The 18734-nt window shown below is 42.4% G+C and overlaps 1 protein-coding gene across 1 annotated transcript in view; it reads right to left on the bottom strand.

The window, feature by feature from the left end:
* Window positions 1-3334: 3334 nt before the first annotated feature.
* The window catches only part of LOC140245875 (complement C3-like), a 145304-nt gene continuing 129904 nt past the window's right edge, over window positions 3335-18734 (bottom strand). Inside the window, exons 40-42 of the mRNA XM_072325360.1 lie at window positions 17489-17572; window positions 6704-6845; window positions 3335-5902 (exon numbers count right to left, since the gene is read on the bottom strand). Coding sequence (XP_072181461.1) covers window positions 5785-5902; window positions 6704-6845; window positions 17489-17572 — 344 coding nt within the window. The 3' untranslated portion in view covers window positions 3335-5784. The remainder of the gene's footprint in view (window positions 5903-6703; window positions 6846-17488; window positions 17573-18734) is intronic.

Below are 18734 nucleotides of genomic sequence, written 5' to 3' on the forward strand. Positions count from 1 at the left end.
AGGGATTATTGCCGGGGGGGGGGGGTGAAATGAGTATCTGTGCAATTGGGCACCATTCCCTACCTGAGGGCTCCAAGGAGCACAAGTGCTGGGGGTGGGGGTGGGGCAAAGCCCCTAAATGTAAGAAATCTTTACAAATCTCCTGTCTAGAACCAGAAGAGATAAGCTATACAGTGTAAGTAAGTAGATTTGTTCATGGCAGATCCAGGGGTTGGGGTTGGGGGGGGGGGGGGAGGTGGTTAGCACATTTTATTTGTCTTCTTGGAAATACATGTTAAAGTTTGTCACCAAACCCAGTGTATTATCACAAGAGTAATAATTTATGCACTTAATGCAAGAACCACAGAACCCCCTATTTCCAAGAAGAAGAAGAAAAAAAGAAAATATGAAAGAAAAATATTGTGTAAAACAGGAATTACTCTGAGTAAATACATACACATTCAAGGTTATTTATAATAGATCCAGGGGTTGGGTGTTGATTGAAGGGGGGGGGGCAATTTTTATATTAAAAGTTTGTTTTTATGCAAAGGCCTACTGAAGTTAAATTGTCAACATACAATGTAAATGGCAAATATTTTACCAGTGTGATAGAATATGCACAAATGGACACCGTGCCCCAAATAGAAGCTCTCAAAGCTGCCCCCTTGTTTGCAATGTTCTCAGGTAGAAGTGTGAGAGAATGCATGGAAGATGAACTTGCGACACTAGGGTGATGCGAGACCCCCTAGTCTCTTGTTTGAAGTGAAATCCAACGATCTGGTGCGTACATTTTGGTGGACAGTTTTGGAAAGTTGTCAATAATACGTAAGACAATGAACAATGCAAGTACCTATTATGGATTGTATCGCATGTATATTTTTTTCGTGTCTGTGTTTTAACTGTGTATACGGAGATGGACAGGAGGTGGAGGGTGTTTGAGTCCTCATCCCAGGCGAGGGAGATTTTACATTTTTAGAACTGAAATTTAACAATCTGGTCGGCACTTTGGGGGAGTATTCGGAAATCTTTTTGAAGTGAACACTCGTGCGAGGGAGGAAGCGGCCGAGTTGGGGAGGGTGGGTGGGGAAGGGGAATCCCCCTCCCATCAACGAGGAAGATTTTGCATTTTCAGAAGTGAAATCCAACGATCTGGTGCATACCTTTTGGTTGACCAGTTTGGAAAGTTTTTTTTTTTTTAAATGTAAGAAACTGAAGCACAATGCAAGTAGCTAATATGCTATCTATCACCTCTTTTTCGTGTCTGCGTTTTCGCTGTGTATATCGCGAATTAGGCAGAAGGGGGAGGGTGTGGGAGGGGGTATCCTCCCAGGCGAGAAAGATTTTACATTTTTAGGGGTGAAATCCAACGATTCTGTGCACACATTTTGGTTGAATGCTTCTAAAGTTCTCGATAAAAAAGTGAGAAAATTCATATTCGAGGACAATTAGAATAGCTAATGACATGTGGTATCTATGACCTCTTTTCCTGTGTCTGCGTCTTCACTGCGACACAAGATCTACGGAGGTAGGCCAAGTGGTAGGGTGTGGGAGAGTGTGGCTCACACGAGGGAGATTTTTCATTTTTATAACTGAAATTCAACGATTTGGTGAACAATTTTGGGAAATAGTTTGAAAATGTTTGGAGTGAACACTCGTGCAAGGGAAGAAGCGACTGAGCTCGGGAATATGTGGAAAGGGGTTTACACAACACACATCTGACACATATCAGACTGACTCGACACTCATCCGACACTAATTCGACTTAAGACCGAAAAGGGCGTCTCTCATCGGTCATTCATCGGAAGCAAAGTTCATTACTTCCGGTCACCTACCGAAGTATATCGGATCACAGTCCGATGAATCCGACTTGTGTTGGTCGACTTTTCGGGTGATGATCCGACGAGGCAAGATCGTCCGATGAAGATCTGACACTCACCTGATAGTTGATCAACCAAGCCGGATTCATCAGACTGCGATCCGATATACTTCGGTGGGTGGCCGGAAGCAACAGACCTTGCTTGCGATGAGTAACGGATGAGAAAAAAAAATCTCTGGAAATGGGGGTATAATCCCTGAGCTTAGTGCCTTCATCAGACGATCTCATCGGATCACGCCCGATATCACGTCTGACACTGACCTGAAAGTCGACCAACACAGGTCAGATTCATTAGACTGCGATCTTATACACTTCGGTGGATGGCAGGAAGCAAAAAAGAAAAGAAAAACAAAACAAACAAACAAACAAAGAAAAAACATACAAACTTCGTTTCTGACGAGTGACCGATGCAAAAAATCTCTGCAGAATGGGGGTTTTCTTCTTATCACATGAAATACGTGTGTGGAGTTAGAGTGAATGGAGAGTCCAGGCTGCCAGGCTAGGGCGTCGTCTGTTAAGTCTTTAATTCCCTCGAGGCCTGAGTAACCAAAATTCATCTTACTAAACAGTTGGACAAATGGAAGTTGGGCAATATATCTCATTGGGTAAAATTGGTTGGGCAAATGATTACCCAACTGAAAATATAACCAATGGTCGGGAAATTGCAAAGGTGGGTAAAGTCTGATTGGTCAACAGCTGATGGGCAATTTATTTTGCCCAACCACATAGCAAACTCATTACCCAAAATCAGCTGGGCAGATTTTAACCAAAAGTGTTGTGGACAGTATGTTGCCCAGTGTTGGTTAAAAGTTTGGCATTCTTTTGGCCAACTATTTTAAGAGTGTATGTTTGAATATCAGCTTTGAACTTCTGAAGGTTCGGGGCTTTCAATTAAAGTGCTTTTCTCTGTAAGCGTGATTTCAGTATTTACTATACCCAGTGAATTTGTGGGAAAAGTGGCATTTCAGCGTGTTACTGCCAGTCATTTGTATTCAATGTATTTGTTTTGTCATTATTTTGTGGGGAACATTTCATAGTGGGGAGTACAAAAAGATTGACGTCATAAGACTGCTGCTCTCCTACATCACTGCAGCTCTGCTGCAATTAACCTCCTACTTATTTGAAGAAGAAAATTCATATAATTTTTGTTCGGTAGAAACACTGCATCAGAATATCATTTCCAACTGAAAACTCAAATCAACTCAACTAAAAAAAAATCGCTATTATTAACTGACAAACACGCATATCAGCGCTTTAGAATTATCGCTAGAATTCTTGGTGAAAGTTCACACACATACGCACACACACAAAGTATATACTGTATATAACATGTATAATATACATATATATATATAATATATATATATATATACATATGTATTACATGTATATATTATATAATATATATAATATAAAATCAGGAGAGATCCTAATTCATTACCCCGTATATAGAATAGACAGGAAAGGTAAACCTTTTAAGATGGATTATTTCATGATCAGTGCATTCTTTATTACGATCAAACACAAGTGCAATTTGTCAAGAATTTATTGTAAAATCTGGTAATTCATTATTGAGGAAAGAAACACCAAAATATGAGGACAAAGATATTACACAGTATACACTGTATAATTATGTAACTCGGCCACTTCTTCTGCAAGAGTTCAGCCTACCGTATTTCTTTAAATTGCTGTGTTGTCATATTGTTTTATACCCACGTGCTGGTCAATTTATCTGACAGAGATCAACGTTTATAGGGCATTATGGCTTACTGTTGATTTCTCCACTTTTAAAATATTCATGTTTGCCATTTGTAGTTTTACTCAGTATGTGGAAATAAATGACGTGAGTTTTAAACTGAATTGCGTTTTGTTTTGCTTTGTTATAAGTTTATTACGCATTGTATTATAGGCAAAAAAGGTCGGTATAATAGCTAATGACAATACGTACTTATTCCGAGTAACTTGAAGTGTGAAAGTGTTTGAATATGTTTGATCAATACCTTTAACATTAAAAAAATTACCTACGTACACCTACCTTGTATAACAACAGCGCCATAAACTAAATGATGATAATAATTATTATGTTCTGCCTTAGACAGAGTTCTACCCTAATCGTTGACTTGATTTAATAATCCATTAACCCTATAAAGCCCAAGGGGGGGGGGGGCACATTGTGCCTCCTACAAGATTTTCATTTGCCACTCCTTCGTCCTTAATCCGATTTCAACCAAATTTGGTGACTTTCCCTAAAATCTTATGGCAAACATTTTGATATATAATTTAGCTATACTTTATACTGCTGGTTGCCATGGCAACTATAAACTGACAACCATGTCAGTCAGATTTTGCATCTTTTTTTTTCTGTTCTAATTTCAATTAACAATATTACAGTGTATGAAATGGGCGTTTCCGCAAAATGTGAATTACGGTCCTGAAACGTTTTTCTTATTGTTTCCTTTGTTTTTATGTGACAAAGGCATAAAACAATAGACATAATAGAGATAACTGAAAACAATAGTATTTTCCAAAGATTGCCCTTTTGTTTTGTGTCATTTTGATTCCTTCACCCAAGTTATGCCTCTAATATCATTAAATTATATTACCAATCGGCAAACTCATAATTCCAATATTATGCAAATATGAAATGTTATAATGATACATGTACCCATCCCAAACATTTCATCAGTTCTCATAATGTATTTCTTTATGTTGTTATGAAAAGCGCCCCCCATGTGGTGACCTTGAGAAATTTAAGCCATAACAAATAACAAGATTCCACCTGCTTATCATTAATGGCAAATATGAAAATGAATGGTCTATAATTATATAATATTGACTGGCCCTGAGGGAGGTACCAGAAAATATTGCCCAAACTGAAAGCATATTGCCCGAGTCGAAGACGAGGGCAATATGTTTTCAGTGAGGGCAATATTTATCTGGTACCTCCCGAAAGAAAGGCCAGTCAATATCATAATTATTACCTATCCCCCTAGGTAAATTAAGAAAATATGTAAATACGGCTATACACTATATATGATACAGATCAAGCCACATTTGACTACCTGTAGACCATCAACATGTTGAATAATTGCAAAATTGTTCATCAATGTATATCATTCAACTCCAACTTCAAAGATACATGTAGTTGTAACAGGCAAACTTCAAACTTCTGAACGTTCTTACACTTTATTTTTACTTCTCTGTTAAAAGTTTGAGAGTTGTAAAACTGATGGTCACTGTGCAATTACTGATCACAAATGGACTAGTCATTGCCTAGTGCTGCTGTAAGTAGTCGACCTTGTATGAGTTGATTTATCAGCGTTCTTCTGCGGTGCGTGTAACTGACACCCTGGACGTCTTGGAATGTTTTCTTTTCGTGGTCGATCGGTGGGGAGAGAGATTCCACTTTTTCTCTTCCAACCTCCCCAAACCGGAAGATTGCACTGTTTGCACATACTGTTACTGTTACCAAGGAGTTACTAGGCTCGCCTAGTAACTCCTTGCTGTTACGCAGCGACGTGGCGAAAAGCATATTGACCGCTGACCTTTAACCCTGCAAAATAACAACTCCTGACCTTTAACCCTGCAAAATAACAACCGGAATTGCCTCGCAAAACTCCCTCGTATAGGTAATAATAAGGCATACCATTATACTGGGGATGAAGAAAATTATGCGGAAAAAATGTTCTTAGCATAATATTTCCTATGTACTTCTTTATTTTTGGTAAATAGCGCCCTCCATGGGTGACCTTCAGAAAATTGAAATGTATGGTCATGTAGAGTATGAGTTGGTCTACTCATGTGCTAAATATGACAATGATACAATAAATAATAATAGAAAAATTCAAAATAGCTTGGGCTTGATAGGGTTAAGGCTATCAAAAGTACGTGGCGAAGTTATCCGTTGCGATGCATGGTTCATTTCCACTTTATCCCTCGCAGCCCGAGTCGGTCATCGTCCTACTGAACGTATTCAGAATCCTCGCCTTCCCACCTCGTGGCGGCCATCTTGTGAACTTTGATCCAGAGTCAATCAAATACCGGTATCTGTGATTGACACATGGTAGGCAAAGCAAAAGGGAATTACATTTTATATGTCAACTGCGTGTATTTCATATATATAACCAGGAAATGCGTACATTAGTGCAATGTAAGAAGTATTAGAAAACATACCGCGTGTAAAGTGCACCAAACCACAAATCGCAGTCTCCTTTTTCGTTTTGACTTTCTGTTATTATTTTCCAATTTGGACTTACAAATAACACGTGAACTCGTTGAGTGCAGTCAGAAGTCAGTGAACGAATTTCTAAAAAAAATAAAAAAAAAATGTACTAAAGAAATATTTAACAGAGGGTAAAATGTTGAGCATACACAGCTGGTCAATGTTGTTAGAACTTCTGCTGAGCTTTATGAAAGACCGTGTAAGTGCGAATAATCGTCTTTGTATATTATAATGCCTGCTTATAAGGCGAATGCTCTGGTGCACACACTTGATCTTTGTCTATATAATACTGCAGAATCAAACTCCTAGAACAGCGTATATTTGTAACATCAGTTGGTATAGATGCAATAAAAGCTGGAGATAACACAAATGATTTGTTTTAACCTGTCATTAATATTCTTTTTTTCTCTTCATTCTTGCACGTGTTATTGTCTTCTGACAAGTCTATGAAGCGGAACTCATAGGATCAGAGGGCTTGGAAAAGAAGGTATACGCATGTTGGCCTTTCAACATGCTGGAATCCTATAACAGTATAGCTCGGTGGATTTACGTGAACACAATGTCAGAGAAAAGGAACAAGCACAGAAAGAAAAAGAAAATGCCTAAAATTTTAGGCTTTAGCTAACCCTTCTACTCCAGTTTCCATAGTGTATTTCACGTATTTTGAGGCCACGATGAGATAACTCCAATCTGGCCGTACATCGACACAGGCACAGTGTTGTGATAAGTAGAACTCTCGTTGGTCGTGTCTACTAAGCCGATCAGTTCCTGAAGCAGCAGAAAGTGGAAGGACACAAAAACAACGATCAAAGATATCGACCCTTTACTGATAGAGATATAGTAGGATTGGTCAGCCGAGCGTTTCAAAATTCATGGTCATCTTGGCCATGGTAGTGAATTCTTCTTTAAGATCTTCCCTCCTGCCGCAATACCATCATTTTGAAACTTGAAAGATGTTTCATATCAAGCGATTTTACGTTAGACGAACTTGAATTGATACGGATTGTATAGGCTGCTCGTGGTAAAAGAAGGAAACGTGTAACTGCGGATTTGTCGAAAATTGATGGATGTAATATATTTCTTATCATCTGCACTGAGATTGCACTTTGCAGTCAGGATGAGGGTCAATATTCCATAATGGCTAGAACAAACGAAACAAAAACAAAACAAAACAAACAATAAAGAAAGTAGGCTACTGAATAATCATTCAGTAAGTAGAGAGTTTCGATGAAAAATGGTAAACACAGCTATTACGTCGAGAAAGTTAAAAAGAAAACACACTAAAATGTCTTGTTTTTCAAAAGGGTAATTATACCACATAGTACGTTAAGAGAAGTAAAAAGCATGGGATCCGTCACACAAACTTTTACAAGGCAAGAGAAACATTCTACCTCTATGAAGAGTTTATTTCACAGTTTTAAGTCAGCATATACATATTACATGAATAAGTGGGTTTTATCTTTTCATTACGTTTCGGAAATATATTTTCATATTACATAACAACAATGTGACATACCGCGCGTTGGAGCAGTGTATGGGGCTTACGGCTTATACGATAACAAGCTATGCAGTCCCCTGGAAATTGAATCTAAAGTATAATAATCTGCTCCAAAGTCAAAACAGAACCCAAAATACTTTAACAAAGACCCTGGGCCAGTAACAAGTTCACCCAAAGAATGATTTAGGTGACTACATGAGCCAACACATACCGATGTGTTGGCTCAGTAAGTAGAGCGGCTGCCTCACAATCGGGAGGTCGTGGGTTCGAACCCCGGCCCCGTCATACCAAAAGACGTTAAAAGATGGGAGTTGAGCACTGCTACCTTGTTTGCCATTCAACAGCTGAAAAGGTTAGAGCAACGTCGATCTGGCGCTGCTCAGTGGCTGCCGGGCCCACGATCAATTGGGCAAAAAGAATTTCCATTTTCGGACAATAAAAATTGGAGTTTATATCCAAAACAATTATTATTATTTTTATTTAAAACGAGTAAAACACAGCAGTGAAAAGTTATGAATTTTTAAAGTTTCAGTGAAGCCAGTAGTCACTAGATGAGAAGACTTCAGCAATATTGCGATGTCAGTCTAGACATACAGAAGATAAAAATAATACTAAACATATTTCAAAATTTCCTCGCCACTGAAGAGCACTTCACTCATCTCTGAGAAAACTAGGGGAATGTGTATTTTTTTTTTAAATTAAGACATGAAATCTTATAGAATTTTCTTTATGTTTGCTCTATATACATGTATACGCGTTTTACGCTATTGCGACATTACGAACTGTAATGGTCTGTGTCAAAATGAATCTGACATTGGTGATCGAGTATATTTTGTTTTGGCGTCGATAGAGGGAGCTTGTGAGATGTAGACAAATATTTTGGAATAACAATTTGAATACAATTTGAATAGTATGTGACAGGAATGTATGGTTAGGGTGTGAGTGTGAGGTGAGTGAGCAGTGAGAGTGAACAGTTGCATTTGAGGCTTGCTGGCGAGAAGGTGCGCAGACGGGTTGACAAGCCAAGAACAGGGCCTGAGCATCATTGCATCTAATTCGGCTGCGTCGCTTGGTGCATTCCCCGTAGACACCGCTGGCCGTCACTCAAAAAAGGAAAAGGGACCGAGAAGCTGTAAGTTTTGCAGAATTTCATACTGTGACTTCATTTAGCACCCGGTAGGAAAGAAGTTTTTTTTTTTTGGAATCGATTAGAATAGAAGTAAAGAAATGTTAATGTTAAAGAGTATAAAGCAAATACACCACGTGAGGTTCTTGAAATAATGCTTGTTTTTGTGTATGTAATGAGCCAAAATATTTAAGCCAGAGAGGGAACTGGTCTGGTAGTGAGAGGGTAAGGTTGTTTGCATTACCTCAAAAGTGAGATCGTTTGAGTAAAAGAAATAGCAATTAGATTTTAATCCTGAACGATGAGTTTTGTTGTTGGTGTAATTGCTATGATATTCTTTTCCGATAATTGTAATAATTATGATATTAGTAATATTATCGATCTGGGTTGATGCACATATAAAATCTATGTTAAGGGCGGTATGTATGATGATCGATAAAGCGTAGCTGTGAATCGATTCAGACACAGAAATTAATGGTAAGAGGAAGTGGGTCTTCTCTGAAATTCGGAGAAGAATGTTAGAACGATGAGAGATACAGTGTAAAGAGTATATATGCAAAGTTAGTAGAAGCAGCTAGAAAAGAGTGAGCTTTTACGGGAGAGATTGATATTGTTTGGTAGATTAACTCTATCGCTGGATAGTAATAACTGTCCCATTAATAGTGGGAATTTTAACTAGTCGCAGGGGTTCGATCAGATGGATATTGTCTTGCTTATGCATTTTGTTGTATGGCAATTTATTGCAACAGAACCGAAATGTGCCATAAGCTTTTGTATTCTTTTGTAAGAAAGGTCAAAATGAACACGAAAGAAGAAAGTGATGTGGTTATAAGCTGAGAATGTTCGGATACACTTGTACCTTCTCACAGCTCTGCAATGGTGAGCACAAATGTTATATTATAGGAACTGAGGATTAATAGTTGGGTAGAAATTTATTTTCACAAGGGATTTGTTATATTTCTAGCCGTCCGTATCCAGGCACTGAGTATCCGGACTTGTCCGAGGACGGACCCGGAGGCGGATACCGCCCAGTCTTTGAGTCGTCGAGTAATCCCACGCCCAGCTGTGAACAGAAACAGGCAGACACACGCGAACCGGACAATACCCACGCCACTCGACCGTGTGTATCCGGCCACGCCGTGCTGCCACGCCCGTATACACTTCACGCCGCGACGGACTGCAGGAACAGGCGTCAGCCACCTCGCGTGAACCGCGTATCCGACGCCAGGATCCGGCTTCGCCTGAGCAACACTGTACAGTCATCGCGCGGTTATCTATCGACCACGTGAAAGTGCCTTTAATATGTAGGGACTTTATTCATAGGGGGGTTTTCATACGTAGAAATGCATGTGCTCATATAGGGGCTTAGTAGAAATGAGGATACCATAAAACAGTTTATTTATATACATATAGTTTTTTTTGTCTTGCATTTTTCTTCCCGAAAACATTTTTTTTTTTTCGGAGACTTTGTATTGATATTCGGGAGACAGCATCCCACCGTGCACCGACGTTGTTTAAATAAAAGAGTCGGATGACCCAATTCATTTGAAACGATAATTCACTGTGTTCAGTTTATTATTGCGGTCGTCTTCCGAGAAACCCTTTGACAATAATTGGCGACCACGAAGGGACCTATCGAAATAATTTGAAATTGTTAGAGGGGTATCGGATAGGTGACACTATTGTCTCGGTAGTTGTGATTAATCTCTCCTAGGTAATAGTAATTTAATTACTATTTTGAGGATATATTTGTAATTGTAGCCTGATAATTTAGTGTATAACTTTGCGGAGATTTTGATTGTGTTTCAGCTTCCACTTAGTTCTTCTTCCGGCCTGTGTCCACGGGGAAAGCACCGTCATCCGCGCGCTCGTCTGCTTTTGGAAGTGCCGGGTATATGTTCTGCCGGTGAGGCTCTGTTGGTAAGTCAACCCTATGCGAGAGTAAGAGAGTGATTGTGATGGATCTAGAAAAGTTAGCCAAGGTAGGGCAGACCTTAGGGTTAGAGGGGACAGAGTTGCAGGAGTTTATTAAGGCGGAACAGGACAAAGCGAGAGAGGCGCGAGCGGAAGAGCGACAGAGGATGAAGGAAGAGAAGGAACTGACTGAACTGAAACTTAAGTTAGAACCGGCTAGGTTAGAAGAGGGAGGTAGTAACCGAGTTCAAACAAATACAGTTAGGGCTCCAAAACTTCCAGCATTTCAGTGTGGGAAAGATAATCTAGATGTGTATTTACACAGGTTTGAACGGTACGCTAATGCTCAGCACTGGCCACGTGATGTGTGGGCTGTTCATTTGAGTGCTCTTTTGACAGGTAAAGCATTAGACACATACTCGAGACTGGATGACGACGAGGCACAAGACTACGACCGAGTAAAGGCCGCAGTACTCAAGCGCTACTCTCTCACTAGCGACGGCTTCAGACGGAAATTCCGTGGGGCAAAGCCGGAAACGGGAGAGACAGCAGCGCAGTTCGTGATACGGATACGGAGCTATCTCGAGAAATGGTTGGAACTATCCGGCCACCAGCCAACCTTCGAGGAGATGGTGCAACTGGTGCTCATCGAGCAGTTCTACAACGTCTGCTCCAAGGATATGGAGACGTTCATTAAAGAGAGACAGCCGACTGACATAGACGACTTCGTCGATATCGCCGACAGGTACATTGAGGCCCGCTCGGGATGGCATCTCGGAGGGCAGACCGGTGGTAAGTCCCGAAGTCACGTTACACCTGAATCTCGTGCTAACATTTCCACAGGTGATGCTCGACCCCAACCGGGAGGAGCAACGACTCCCCGCCCTGACGGATGCTTCATCTGCGGAAAGAAGGGGCATATCGCCAGGTATTGCAGAAGCCGAGAGACCAGGAAAGAAAAGGCTGCAGTCGGAATCAGTGGTGGACAGAAACCGGATCAGAACCGGAAAGTTGACGGCAAGAAGCCCGACAACCGCACTCCGGAAATGCGAACCGGAGCAAAAGCTGGTCGACCGGATGAGACAGATGTTAGCCCGGTATCGACTCGTAGCAGCGGTTCAGAGGGTAAGCGTCAAATGTCAGAGCACGGTAACGCATGCCTCGTAATCGATTCATGTTTTTCTTGTGCAGAGCCAAAGTCGGATATCCGGATAGCAGATTCGGATCTGCCTGTGATAAGCATTGCGTGTGGAGAGCAGCCAGTTAGAGCTATGCCTGTGAGGAAGGGCATAGTAAACGGAACGCACGTGGACGTACTACGTGACAGCGGCTGTTCGACAGCGGTAGTGCGCACGGAATTGGTGAGAGCGGATCAGATGACCGGATCGCAACGGACATGCATCCTGATCGACGGCTCCGAGAAGCCGTTCCCAGTCGCCACAGTCATGATCGATTCTCCCTTCTTCGTTGGTGAGTTAGAAGTACTGTGCATGAATAACCCTGTGTACGATGTTATTCTGGGTAATGTTGCAGGTGTTCGGGAGCCTAACGACCCGGATAGCAGCTGGCAGGCGGATAGTGGGCTAGCCGTGGAGACTAGGGCGCAGCGCAGGGAGGCAGCCAAACCTCAACGAGCGATGAAAGTGCCGCGGCAGGCCGACATCGCAACAGCTGATGAGTTTCGACATGAGCAGAGCAACGATGAATCGTTGGAGAAAATTCGACAACAAGCGGAGAGTAGTGAGGTGAAGACGAGCCGAAATGGGAATCAGTCACGCTTCATTGCGAAAAAGGGCTTGCTGTATCGCGAGTTCAAAGCAGGATGCGGCGAGCGGCAGGAAGTCTCGAACCAACTGGTGGTTCCTCGCAAATATCGACGTCAGATTCTGAGTCTAGCACACGAGTCGATACTCGGAGGCCATCTCGGCGCACACAAGACAACGGAGCGGATTTTGCAAAACTTCTTTTGGCCCGGCATTGGAGCAGACACAGTCAGGTACTGCAGATCCTGCGATGTGTGTCAGCGTTCTTTGCAGAAAGGGAAGGTGAGCAAAGTCCCCCTCGGAACCACGCCTTTGATAGACGAACCATTTCATCGCGTGGCAGTAGACCTTGTGGGTCCGATCGTGCCGGTGACGTCACGCGGGAACAGATACATACTGACACTCATGGACTACGCCACTCGTTATCCTGAAGCAGTACCCCTTAGAAACATCGACACCACGTCAGTCGCGGAAGCATTGTTCACGATTTTCTCACGAGTAGGCTTCCCGCATGAGATGTTAACGGATCGCGGAACGCAGTTCATGTCCGACGTAATGAAGGAGGTGAGCAGACTGATGTCCATCCGCCACATCACCACTACTCCGTACCACCCGGCCTGTAATGGTCTGGTGGAAAAGTTCAACGGGACCATGAAACAGATGTTGAAGAAAATGTGCGAAGAGCGTCCCCAGGATTGGGATCGGTACATTGACGCGTTGTTGTTTGCTTACAGAGAGGCTCCACAGGCGAGTACGGGATTTGCGCCATTTGAACTCCTGTATGGACGAGCCGTACGCGGACCTCTGATGATCGTTAAGGAAATATGGACCGACGACAACGCAGAGCCAGAAACCAAATCGACATATCAGTACGTCATGGATCTCAGGGAGAAACTGGAGGACACATGCAAAATGGTGCATGAACATCTGAGACAGTCCCATGACAGGTACAGAGAGCAGTACAACAGGAAGGCGAGACCCAGGTCATTCAAAGTCGGAGATGAGGTACTATTGCTGCTACCAACCGACCACAACAAGCTCTTAATGCATTGGAAGGGCCCCTTTAAGGTAGTAGGCAAGATTGGAAAGCTCGACTACCGGATCGACCTCGGGACGAGGACGACGACGTTTCATGCCAACCTGCTCAAGCAGTATCATCGCCGCCACGACGAGGATGCAGCAGGACTGGTAAGCCACGACGTCGCTGGCGTATCCGTCATCGAGGAAGACGAGAAAGACGAGGGCGTCGACGACCTCGGCCCCGACCCCACGTCGAATGAGCACCTCATCCAGACGCCAACACTCAAGCAGACGCAGACGGTAGCCGACGTGAAGTTAGGCAGCACTCTATCTGACGAACAGAGCCGACAGTTGAGGAGACTAATCGGAAACTTTTCCGATGTCCTGACTGATCTGCCTGGCGTGACGAATCTAGGGTGCCACGACATCGAGTTAACTGATCCACGACCGATCAAGTCCCGGCCTTACCCGCTTCCTCATGCTCTCCGTGGAGTAGTCGACAACGAGGTAAAGGAAATGCTCGATCTCGGAGTGATCGAAGCATCATCGTCGCCATACGCTTCACCGATAGTATTGGTGAAAAAATCGGATGGTACGAACAGGTTTTGTTGCGATTTTCGCAAACTCAACTTGGTCACGGTACCAGATGCCGAGCCTATTCCCGACCAAGATGAGATCTTCGCCCAACTGGCGAACGACAATTATTTCAGTAAGCTAGACCTGACCAAAGGCTACTGGCAGGTTCCGCTTACAGAGAGGGCTAAGCCCCTCACGGCGTTCGTGACGCCAAACGGCCTATACCAATTCCGAACCATGCCGTTCGGGTTGATAAACGCCCCGGCCAGTTTTAGCCGAATCATGCGACAGCTTCTTCGAGGGATGGAGTGCGTGCACAATTTCATTGACGACATCTTAGTGCACACTACCACATGGGAGAAACACCTGGAGGTTCTGCGAGAGCTTTTCAAGCGTCTCCGCCACGCAGGCCTGAAGGCAAAACCGTCGAAGTGTTTGCTCGGGCAAGAGAGCCTCGAGTTTCTTGGGCATCAACTCGGCAGAGGCAAGATCCAGCCGCGGACCGAGAAGGTAGAGGCCATCAAGCAGGCAGAACGACCGCGAACCAAGCGGCAACTTCGGTCATTCCTCGGCCTAGCGAACTATTACAGAAAGTTCGTGCCGAACTTCGCGGCCCTCGCGGTACCCCTCACCGATCTGACTCGGAAGGGGGAACCGAACCAGGTGAGATGGGGGGAAGCGCAAGAAAATGCGTTCAAGTGTCTGAAGGGGAGGATTGCAAATGCGCCCATTTTGCACCTCCCAGACGTCGATCGCACCTTCTTCCTCCGAACTGACGCTTCGGAGAACGGAATCGGTGCTGTGCTACTTCAGGAATTTGACGGCGAAAAGTTCCCAGTAGCGTTTGCTAGCAAGAAGTTGCTCGATCGAGAGCGAAGATACTCGACGATTGAAAGAGAGTGTCTTGCTGTCATATGGGCAGTGCAAAAGTTCGCGCCCTATCTCTACGGCAAGGAGTTCGTCCTCGAAGTCGACCACGAGCCCCTCCTTGCTATGCGTCGAGGGAAGCTCGCCAACGGACGAGTGATGAGGTGGGCTCTCGCTCAGCAGCCGTTCCGTTATCGGATCGAAGCTATCAAGGGGAAGGAGAACGTTGGAGCCGACTACATGAGTCGCATCCAGCAGTAGCACTGATCAGTAAGGAGTCAGGTAAACAGTGGCAAGGATGAAAAGGTGTAACAGAGAAATGTCCAAACCAGCGTTCTTCTGTTTATACACAGAGTACGTAGAATGATAATGTCACACGGGCAATCTCGTTTCACCAAAATATTTTCTGAAAAAGGGGGTAAATTGTCAAAATGAATCTGACATTGGTGATCGAGTATATTTTGTTTTGGCGTCGATAGAGGGAGCTTGTGAGATGTAGACAAATATTTTGGAATAACAATTTGAATACAATTTGAATAGTATGTGACAGGAATGTATGGTTAGGGTGTGAGTGTGAGGTGAGTGAGCAGTGAGAGTGAACAGTTGCATTTGAGGCTTGCTGGCGAGAAGGTGCGCAGACGGGTTGACAAGCCAAGAACAGGGCCTGAGCATCATTGCATCTAATTCGGCTGCGTCGCTTGGTGCATTCCCCGTAGACACCGCTGGCCGTCACTCAAAAAAGGAAAAGGGACCGAGAAGCTGTAAGTTTTGCAGAATTTCATACTGTGACTTCATTTAGCACCCGGTAGGAAAGAAGTTTTTTTTTTTTGGAATCGATTAGAATAGAAGTAAAGAAATGTTAATGTTAAAGAGTATAAAGCAAATACACCACGTGAGGTTCTTGAAATAATGCTTGTTTTTGTGTATGTAATGAGCCAAAATATTTAAGCCAGAGAGGGAACTGGTCTGGTAGTGAGAGGGTAAGGTTGTTTGCATTACCTCAAAAGTGAGATCGTTTGAGTAAAAGAAATAGCAATTAGATTTTAATCCTGAGTTTTGTTGTTGGTGTAATTGCTATGATATTCTTTTCCGATAATTGTAATAATTATGATATTAGTAATATTATCGATCTGGGTTGATGCACATATAAAATCTATGTTAAGGGCGGTATGTATGATGATCGATAAAGCGTAGCTGTGAATCGATTCAGACACAGAAATTAATGGTAAGAGGAAGTGGGTCTTCTCTGAAATTCGGAGAAGAATGTTAGAACGATGAGAGATACAGTGTAAAGAGTATATATGCAAAGTTAGTAGAAGCAGCTAGAAAAGAGTGAGCTTTTACGGGAGAGATTGATATTGTTTGGTAGATTAACTCTATCGCTGGATAGTAATAACTGTCCCATTAATAGTGGGAATTTTAACTAGTCGCAGGGGTTCGATCAGATGGATATTGTCTTGCTTATGCATTTTGTTGTATGGCAATTTATTGCAACAGAACCGAAATGTGCCATAAGCTTTTGTATTCTTTTGTAAGAAAGGTCAAAATGAACACGAAAGAAGAAAGTGATGTGGTTATAAGCTGAGGATGTTCGGATACACTTGTACCTTCTCACAGCTCTGCAATGGTGAGCACAAATGTTATATTATAGGAACTGAGGATTAATAGTTGGGTAGAAATTTATTTTCACAAGGGATTTGTTATATTTCTAGCCGTCCGTATCCAGGCACTGAGTATCCGGACTTGTCCGAGGACGGACCCGGAGGCGGATACCGCCCAGTCTTTGAGTCGTCGAGTAATCCCACGCCCAGCTGTGAACAGAAACAGGCAGACACACGCGAACCGGACAATACCCACGCCACTCGACCGTGTGTATCCGGCCACGCCGTGCTGCCACGCCCGTATACACTTCACGCCGCGACGGACTGCAGGAACATGCGTCAGCCACCTCGCGTGAACCGCGTATCCGACGCCAGGATCCGGCTTCGCCTGAGCAACACTGTACAGTCATCGCGCGGTTATCTATCGACCACGTGAAAGTGCCTTTAATATGTAGGGACTTTATTCATAGGGGGGTTTTCATACGTAGAAATGCATGTGCTCATATAGGGGCTTAGTAGAAATGAGGATACCATAAAACAGTTTATTTATATACATATAGTTTTTTTTGTCTTGCATTTTTCTTCCCGAAAACATTTTTTTTTTTTTCGGAGACTTTGTATTGATATTCGGGAGACAGCATCCCACCGTGCACCGACGTTGTTTAAATAAAAGAGTCGGATGACCCAATTCATTTGAAACGATAATTCACTGTGTTCAGTTTATTATTGCGGTCGTCTTCCGAGAAACCCTTTGACAGTCTGCCAGCTGCACAGAAAATTTAAGAATTCATAAGTTTTTGAACGCATTGCCCAATTTTCTTCAAACCTCACTAATGCATTGCCATATCATTATTCAATCCATACATATCTTCGTGAACTTTGAAGAACATAATATCATTGGCCTTTGTCTTTCATACGCAGCTGCTTCCTCGCGGCAGGAACAAGACGGGAGAGATCGCGTGTATGTCTTCTGTCGGTATCATCCCAGCGCCTGATCCTGCAACCATGGCAACCATTATGTCATATTGAGAACTATAGAAACTAACCTGTTTTGATCGGGTTTTCTACGGTGGCCGTGATGACGTAGAAGCCGGTCTCCTCTACTACTGTGTTGACTCTTATCTTGAACGCTGAAATATATGAATATAAATTCACATTACCTTTTGATGACGATATCTCTCTGAACGCAACTACAAGGAATTGTTTCAACTCGGGGTCAACTTTATAAATTATCAAATAGATTTAAGAATCCAACATCTTATCACCACGAAGCCCAAGCACCGAAGGTGAGAATATTGTAAATTGTGTGTCTTGGCTGAACGTTGAAAAATGTTCTTTGATAATTTAAACGACAAGAAGATCCTAGCAAGAAATTTCAGAAAACAAATCTGTCTGTTCTAGGCACTTCATAAGTTTTTTACTTAAAAAGAAACTTAGGAAAAACTTTTGAAGGTTTTCAGAATACCTTCCCAATTATAAAAGTGTATTGAGTTTAAATGTATATAAAACACATCAGTGAAAGTTTGAGGAAAATTGGACAATCGATTCTATACTTATCAATTTTCAAAGTTGGGAGGTATCATCGCTGGATAAGAAGACTACTACACCTCATGACGTCATTATGGACTAAATGCAAAGAGGGAGGAAACGAAACTTTAGCATATTTCCACCTCTCTAGCATAATGAAAGAACAAAGAAAATTAGAGGGAATGGTACTGTACTCTTATTTCACCAACAAGTCATTGGATGATGTGTACGTTTTATGAAAAAAATAATAAATTTGTGGAATTCTCCTTTTATTTTCTTTACATTACTGTCAAAATTGACGCAATTAACAATAGTAGTCTTCCATCCAGCAATGCACATGATGAAGGCACAAAACTTTGAAATTGTAAAAAAAAATAAATCTGAATCAATTGTACGATATTCCTCAAGCTTTGGCTGATGCGTTCATTCAATTATAGACCTATTGCTACTTTCACTAAATCCATATCATATGTTATATCCATTCCACTACGAAATCGATATTAATCATTCGTCCCTGTCAACACCGTGACGCCCAAAGTACGGCCTTTTATGTCAGATTCTAACTGATGGCGAAAAGGAAGGTGTATACATTTCAAATTAGAGAGAGAACAAAATAGATTTTTACCAAACAGTCATCAATACTTTTGAGAAAAAGAAATTTCCAACAAGACATTTTATCCCTTTGAAAAAAAAAAGTTCTGTGACAAACATGACGATTATTTTTTTTTTGTTTTCAGTGATCTTTTTATTAATTCCATTTCCTTT

The sequence above is a fragment of the Diadema setosum genome, unplaced genomic scaffold (assembly GCF_964275005.1).
Source record: "Diadema setosum unplaced genomic scaffold, eeDiaSeto1 scaffold_49, whole genome shotgun sequence".
Taxonomy (NCBI): Eukaryota; Metazoa; Echinodermata; class Echinoidea; order Diadematoida; family Diadematidae; genus Diadema; species Diadema setosum.